Raw genomic sequence first — 8,465 nt, 5'->3', positions numbered from 1 at the left:
TCATGTTTTGCGAGTGGCCTCTCTTTGATATCCCTCCTCGACAGTTCTTTTCAATGTTTCTTCATCCATTATCTTCTATAACCGTTAAGAGTTAATTTTAGGCGATTGATGAATCATAAATAGCGAAAGCGCGCCATGGCGAGTAATGCCGTGATAACCTAAATTGTATTTTTTTTGCCGCCGGTTCGTTTACACCGGAAACTAATGCATTCTTTTCTAATGCAGGACATGCTAATATTAAGTATAACGGACTAAGCTCTTGAGCGCGGTGTCCAAATCTGTTTGTAGTAAGTCTAAATAATCTGTTTGGGGATTTTACCTGATGTTGGCTGTTCAGGAAGGACTGGATGTTTTCTGGTCGCCCTATTTTGGAGAGATAATGGTGTCGTGCTGACAGCACAATAGCTATTGATAACTCATTTTTGTTAGCTAGCTCCAGGGCCCTAAATGAAAACGATAATTTAAAGTGCTGAGGTCGATTGCTATAGTACTCACCTTTCCCATTTAAATTGCGCAAGATTGAGCATCACCGCACTGAATTGAAGGCCTGCTTGTAAAAGTGTTCGTTCAGCTTCCTTTGGTTGTCCTAGGTGTTATGAGAGTAAATGAATGAGGTAGTTCTATGATGCTTACCCGCAAGAAGAAGTGTCTGTGCACTTTGAGCCTCTTTCGAAGCCATTTCCCGTATGCTTTTTATATGCTCGACTTTATCCGCCTTAATGATGAGAGTAGTAACCAGCACTCGGCATTACCTTATTGAGTGCCGCATAAGCATCCTCAACAAGGTCCAATCTCCGCGTCGCCATAGCCAAGCCAGCAAGACAGGCCCACAACAAGGGGTCCTTCAAATTCAACAAAGTAAGTTAAAACTAACCTTTGCGTTACGGCAAAGCTGTGTACCTTGAGTCCACTTGTTTTTGGACGTGAGAGCGTAAAGCAGAGCCGGGTAGGGTGAGATGGAAGAAGCCACTATGGTGCCCTCTGGTCGGCGAATGGTCACATGGTTATCGTTAAAGCCATTCAATGTGCAGTATTTTCCACCACCTTCCCTACAAAGAGGGCGTGAAAGAGGTTATTCCAGAGCTCCTAGACTCAATGGGTAAATGAATTATAAATGACCGCGTCTCTGTCCAATACTCTATTGACAGCGAGTTTTGGAAGTAAATAGGGCCGTCTGATGGGTAAGCTGCCCTCTTGATTCCAGGTGGGAGCGATGAGGTTTGGCATTCTGTATATAGCAGCTTAATAGGACGTGAGATTCTTCCATTCGTAACTGAGTCTCATCACCTCAAATCAGTATTGTTCCGTATTACTCCACTTACACCACATTCTTTTCCTCCACAGTGAGGTCGAGGAGCTCTTTGTCCACGAAGGAGACTGTTGGGTAGTACCAAATAGTGAGTTTTTCATTCTTGATCGCGGCGAGGAAGTTTTGAGTCCCAGACCACATGAATGCTGAGACCACGCTTCCTGCAGCAGAAACACGGACTGTGATTTGCTGGGTAAAGTCCGGCGCAATGGGTGAGAAACCAGCTTACCCAATTTAATCATTGGTCTGCTGCGACCGTAAACACGTACTTGGTAAATAAAGAGATCCTTGTTTCTGTCAAGAATAGCAAGGCGCCGTTCTGCTACAGATTCCTTCTGATTCAATCCCAGTGTCATGACATCAGCCTGCATGTAGGCGGTTTAAAGTGCTCACAAATCTGATTCGTTTCCAACTACATTTACCCAGTGTTTCATAAGACCGTTGCGTCTCATCGCACCCGGGCGACACATTTACTGATCTATTTGGTGAAGCGGCAACTGAAGAATACTTATTATGAAACGAATGAAGTATTTCGTTAGCACTTATCGGAGTGCATTAGCAAAGACTAAATACGGCATTATTCATACAGTAAGATCTGCTAATTGCTGTACATGGAGAAGATTCCAAGGTTAGCGGGATACATAAACACGGAAATCAAGGTGCAAAACCAACACAGGAAAATCTAGATTGAAACCTTTACTTTTGTTAGCACTAACGATAACCAACAGACATCTCTTTTGAGGTGTTGGAATGTGACTTACTGCATGGATTATAGGTTTCCCATCACCAACTGGCTTCCCGGAATTCGCTTCGAACAGGTGTATTGCTGCACAGATTTTTGGTGTTTGGCATTTATGAAACCAAAAAAATCAAGTTATACACATGTAATGGAAATATTAAACGATAGGAATGCAATTTGTACCTTTTTCGTCCTCCGAATCCTTTGTGGCAATTGTGTCGCTGCTGAGGGCAATGCATCCAGGATAGACGAAGTCAGTCCGCACGGAAGCATTCTTCACGGAGGAGATGAGTCGTCCACTGTAGTTATAGATGAGCAAGGTGCCCCAGTCGACCAGCATAAAAACACTAACAAAGCGAGGCTTAAGCCAGTTTTACATGTTGGAGTGTTTCATGGTTGTTTAGCAATTTGAGCCCTGTGTTGAGGGTATCATTTGATCCAGCCATCGAACAGTTGTCCATTTTAACGCAGTGGTAAACGGAGCCACTGCCTATATAGGTGTTTGCTAGTATGATACTCGACTGGATATTCGTTGTCAAAATATGTAAATACTACTTTATCTAGTTCCGTAAAGACAAAGATTACCGAGGTGTTTAGAAATTTGAAGGCTGCAGTAAAGTTCACAAGCGTGTTTCATTGTTATTTGGGGCAAGGTTTTCCGACCTTACCAGAAGTAAAGTAATTAAACTCAACAGATCGAACGCAGTATTTGGATATTTACAGATGGGTCAAAAAACTGCCATTATTACTTAGCAACGAGCAATCTAAGTAATGCTTTCTATTTTGATTAAATTATCTCGTAAGTATGCTACTTGCGTCTCTAGATTACATATTATTCCAGCTACCAGAAAACTGCTAGATTCTTTCGCTTTAATCTGAAAAATTTCAACTTACTCTTGTGATTGAACGATTATCGAAATAATAGCATCCTTCAGGTCCACAATCACGGGAGTATTGAAGTTCTTAACACTATTGAGCAAACATTTTAATGGTTCAGTAAAGAAATGAATAAATGCTAGTCTAGGCCTCAGATTTAAGATGATCCCACTTTAAATGTGCGCCACTGGATGCAAAAGACTCACGGTAAGACGAGTTAAGGATTCCACCGGTCTTAGACTAATAAAGCTCTTTTCAAAGCCCTCTAGGCGCATTAATAGTCTATAAATAGTTCCCAATACTAGTGGAAAATCGCTCAGTAGAGTAATAATATTCACCTGTAAATGTAGCACTGATTTATAGTTAGCGCGGTAAGGTGCCCATATGCCAAGGAGAAGTGGAGCACCGGCTGACAGAACTGCAGACTTTCAACAGAGTCGTCGCAGACTTTTGTGACCGTGATTGAGCTGATGTCGGTGAGCACCACCTCGAATCCGGCCCACTCTAAACGACAGCCAACAGGGTGCGCGAAAATCACGCTACCATTGCCACTTGCAGCGGCTAAGTTTGCTCCGTTTGGAGACCAGGCCAAGTCAAGAAGGCTTCCCGTCTTCGGCTTCTGGACATTCTGTGACCACTGTGTGGTGTCGTTACAAACAGAAGAGAATTAGCTATCACGTTTATCATAAATGTTGCACTCTCCAAAGGTAGCTTCCGTTAATCAATTATTTCCATTTCGGTTCGGTATTAATGCAAATGAGGTAGAATGAGGCTTCTAATCGGGAATGAAAAGAGTTGTGCATCAAATTGTGCTTAAATTCGGCAAATCGGATCAAAACAATAAATACTGCTGCAGAATTGCATAGCAAATGAGTGAGACCACTAAATCTTCTAGATTTAAAAAATTGAAAACAAATTTGAAATTATTAAACCTATAGACACAGCTTTACTGTGAAAAAAACTATCGGTATAGCCAAACTTAACTCACACCAAGTTTGTCACACAGCTGAAGAAAGTTGTAGCTACCAACGGCAAACTGATCGCCAGTGGGCTTCCACGCCAATGAGCAGATAGGATAATTGTGCACTTGGCTTGAAAAAAGAAGGCGACCAAAACTATCCCACACCTTATATTTGCAATCCTCGCCACCAGATATGAGCAAATCATTGATTGGATTCCAGTCAACCTTCAAGATAAGTCCATCATGTGCCGTCCACTAAATCGAATCAACATGAAATACTGTATAAGAAGAGGAATGGATATAGTGAAACCATTTTTGCCGAATTAACATACCGTAAGTGATGTTGCGTTCGATCGAATAGTTCTGATCGTCAATTGTTTCCCAGATGTATGAACAATCTGCTCTGACTTGGGCCCCCACGCCAAGGCATAAACAGATAGATCTTAAGGATTTTCACAATTAAAACTTCAAAAACTTCGAACTCACTCTTCTGAACTAGTGTCAAACGCAGCATGCCGCTGCGAGACCAGACCTTTACCTGTCCATCTTCACCACCTATGCAAGACAATCAGAGGGATTTGCCTTACAGGTTGCAAAAGAGTCGCCATTATAACTCCACCTGAGACCTAAGACGGCACCTCGATGTGCCTCAACACTTTTCTCAACTCGACCGCTCTTGTTGACTAGGTGAAAGTACCCTGTGATCCAACATTATGGTGTCAGGATTTTAGTGAAAGAAAACAAACCATCAGTAGATGAAACTGCAAAGGTATTGATAGCGGCACTTTTATTCAGGCCTGCTGCAACCAACTTGGGTGGACATGCTGCTATGGCTACAGGAAAGAGGCTTTCGGGAAGAGTGAGCAAGGTCGAGTGCTGCTTCTTACTAAGGCGCCACAGTTTCATTTCATGGTCATCACCAGCTGAAATCACCTCATCATTTGAAATCCACACAACACAAGCTGCTGTGGAATTATGTATAAATGCAACTGTTGAGGAAACACTGCTGTTACTCAAATTGGACTTACGAGTTTATTAGACTCGCTGCAATAAATAATAAAACCATCCGGTTCTTAGGGATAAAAAGTTAAAAAAATTATAAAAGGGACGTAAGGCGGTAATATTAAAAGGCAGAGAGAATTTGCATTAAGGGCAACTAATGTAATACAGATGCCGGATCCTTGGCCAAACATTAAGGAATGGCGGTGAGTTTGTTAATAATCTTGAAGCTAGAAATGTACACAATGGACATCAATATTTAATACTGGTATAAATATATGTCAACGAGCACTTTATTACTTACTCAGCCATGTAAATTGTAAAAAGGCAAATTTAAGTGATTAACTGCTTAAAATGTTGCAAATTGATAGCCAATTTGTGAGTTTAAGCCTTGTTCAAAATTGCCCAAGATTACCAGAAACTGCACGAAGAAAAACCAAAGTTTGGAATATGAACTAGTCAAAAAGGAGCAGGGCACAGAACGGGGACAGTCACTATAACTAGCCACGCGACAGGAAAATAACTCAACAATAATGAGGATTTTACCCAAACACGTTCAACGGACTTCGTTTACTCCTGTAAATTTACAAAAAAATCACAGGTATGAAGTCACTGAAAAGTCATAAAAGTCAGTTTTTCAGAGGAATAATAGGGCTTGATCAGTTTATCATGCATAACCTGCTTATGGCATGGCGTTTCTAAATCAAGACTTATATACATAAACATAGATCCCATTTTTACTCATAATTTTAACGCATTTGGAAAGATTTTGTGCCACATTTTAAGTATGCAGCTAACAGGATGCACTCTCTCCTGAAATATACAGCAAGATTTAGTGTAAAAGGTTGGTAATTTAGAAGCGTCTAGGCCATTGCTAGTAATAAACACAAGGACACAAAGCAAACTTATTTCCTATGCAAGCAAATACATATGAAAGAAGGGGCCCAACAAAGTCCAACTGGAAATACTTTAGGGTGGTCGGATGCAGAGCCATGTACCAAAAATGCGAAAAGCAAAACAAACATTTTATTTAAACTAGATACACATCACAAAGCAGGGTCTGGGCGACAGAACCACCCCCCGGCTGGCCTCTCCGAAATTCAAGCTTAATTAGGTTTAGTATATTAGGATTTCGCCATCGTTATGTGCTGCAAGTTTATTTTATTACACGATTTACCAATCGTAAAAGGCTTTTTTAAAATATTTTTCAAACAAAAGGATATGGTGAAAATCTTCTTGGGTTTTCAATTGAAGCCGCATCACCAAAAGCGCGCTGTTGAGTAGGATGATGGATAGTAAATTAAAATTAAAACACGAGTTTTGATTTTAATTAACAAACTTATAAAAGACAACTTTAAAAATAATAATACTTTTTAGTAAAAGTTTGCCACAAGCTATCTTAAAAATGTTTTTAGAAGTCAGTATCACTTAGAAGATTGAGATGGAATTTCTACAAATGCTTTGGGTAGATATAAGCAGGTAGTTAAATGAATTATTTGAAAAATCCCAAACATTTTTTGCATGCTGTCAAAGTGAGTGATATGTGATAATACCTGTTAATAACAGAATATGATCAGCCAGTCCTGTTCAAATTAGAAAATCCAATTCGTATTCAGCATGAGCAGATTAATAGCCTGTTAGTATGTTTAAATGACATTTATCCTTTATTCAACTAAAAACAGGCACTCTAGCTTGCAAAAAGTGGTTGTTTTTTCATTTACTTAATTAGTGCAATTGTTATGCTGTAATACTCAGAGACTTTTCTAAAGGAAAATGAAGATACGAAACTTAAGCAGATCATATGTATTTGACAAGCAGAGGGGGTTAGGGCTACTGCCATGGCTTGGAGGGCAGCCTACCTAGAAAAAACTCAATGGCCATGACTCAATGTGATACTTTATCAACACCAAGTGTTAAACAGGCAATCAGCGTGTTACAAGAAACCCACAGGTTTTCCTTACTAGAATTGCTTTAATTAATCTCCCATGTCATCGTACCTTCAACGGGGCCTTCCCAGTAGCCCCATGCACAACTATATATCTATATATATTCCGTCAAAATATTATGTTTACTTTCATTTTCCGGGAAGTGTCGAGGCCCTACACAAATGTAAAATAATTAGGTTGGTATAGTTTATTCCCGAAAGGACTTTTAATTCTTTACTTAATTTACGGTGATTTTGTAACAAAAAGCGATTAACAATAAAAATTGAAAATTTTTCTAAGTATTTATAACCGCCTATTTTTGTTATTAAAGTAGGATTTGGCTTTGCAGCACCTGCAGATTATCCTAGAGACGAAGATTGCTACAATAATCGCAGAAGATTTTGTATTATTGACTTACGGAGGGGCTTAAGGTCCACTGTTACGGCCCGAAGTTCAGATTGCTCTGAGGAGATACACAGATGGAGATTCTATTTGCCCTATTCCCGAAGCCAAGAATTACACTAATAATTGTAGCATTGCGTAGCCTCTCCAATTTTTTGAGCCTTGCTCCCAGCCCACCTCATGCTAAACATTAATCTTTAGCTATTACAACACAATTGGTGTTGTAAGGAAACACCAACAAGCCAAACGTGCTAATCATACAATATGCACGCAAATAAAAAATATCCAACTGCAACGTCACTCACCCCTCTTGGTAGTTCTACTGGGTCAGAAGCTACATTCATTTGGAAACTCAACTAGGAGTTAAAAGGAATAAGCTGGTCACCACGTCCACCATTGCTAGTCGTAAGAGCACTGGCCTAAAAGCAGATTCTTACAACAAAGGTCGGAGTTTAACATCATTCCTTGGGAATAAGGTTTCGTGTTTATTACTTCGTTCGACATTTTCTCACTTTATTTCTGTCCAGCCACATCTATCTGGGTTTCATCCTCAAATAGAGAAGTGGTGGAGTTATACTCAACTAATTAGTATCTCCACACTGGTATGGTGGGTAGCCCTGTAATACACATTTCTAGATTTTTGAACACTAATGTAGACGACAGAAGTGGGGTGCTTTCCAACAAAAGATATCAATTTGAAACCCCTCTTAGGTGACATCACAGATTTTCTCATCCACAACGTATGCCCTTCATATATCCCGCCACGGCCTAGTACTCAGCACTGTTTTCCTCTCAGACCTGATTTGCTCTCTGCAGCCACCAATATAGCACCTCAAAACCTTCCCGAGTAAAAAGGAAGACATAATACTCCGACAGCCTTTTACTGGCAACACGCAGAAAGAGTTGGTGCTGCTGACTTCTCGCCAAGGGCCAGACCATTTGGGAGAGGTATAATGGTAAAGCCTTAAGTAATCCTATTTTAAAACGGAACGGTAGACGATCCTCATTTTCTCCAAAGTCTCTACAAAACAAAGCTCACTCTATATGCATTGAGTTGATATCAAATGTAACGCCTTGTTGCCCTAAAAATAAGGCATTGTTTATCATCGAAGTTATTGCATTTGTCAAGCTATATTATAGGATTTTTTGATTGGTACGAGTCGGGCTGTTACCATGGCGAATAGATTTACTGTAGAGGCGCCTTATACTACCACTGGGCTGTAATGTGAAATCAATGAATGCGATAGCGAGTGT

The 8,465-nt window shown here is 40.2% G+C and overlaps 1 protein-coding gene across 1 annotated transcript; it reads right to left on the bottom strand. All coding sequences in view use genetic code 11, as the record gives it.

The window, feature by feature from the left end:
- On the bottom strand, nucleotides 1–6,765 carry EGR_00333 (Intraflagellar transport protein; the record flags this gene model as incomplete). The annotated part of the gene is made up of 17 exons (XM_024489582.1): nucleotides 1–75; nucleotides 320–443; nucleotides 496–586; nucleotides 634–715; nucleotides 753–842; nucleotides 875–1,049; nucleotides 1,323–1,470; nucleotides 1,539–1,674; nucleotides 2,071–2,135; nucleotides 2,232–2,395; nucleotides 3,263–3,561; nucleotides 3,913–4,140; nucleotides 4,218–4,327; nucleotides 4,372–4,440; nucleotides 4,473–4,583; nucleotides 4,632–4,847; nucleotides 6,744–6,765. The coding sequence occupies 17 exons, from the start codon at nucleotides 6,763–6,765 to the stop codon at nucleotides 1–3; spliced, it is 2,205 nt and encodes a 734-aa protein (XP_024356260.1).
- Nucleotides 6,766–8,465: the final 1,700 nt, after the last annotated feature.

This window comes from Echinococcus granulosus (genome assembly GCF_000524195.1).
Source record: "Echinococcus granulosus chromosome Unknown EG_S00001, whole genome shotgun sequence".
Lineage (NCBI taxonomy): Eukaryota > Metazoa > Platyhelminthes > Cestoda > Cyclophyllidea > Taeniidae > Echinococcus > Echinococcus granulosus.
Note: the sequence above shows the minus strand (reverse complement) of the source record. Positions and strands in the feature narration are given on the sequence as shown.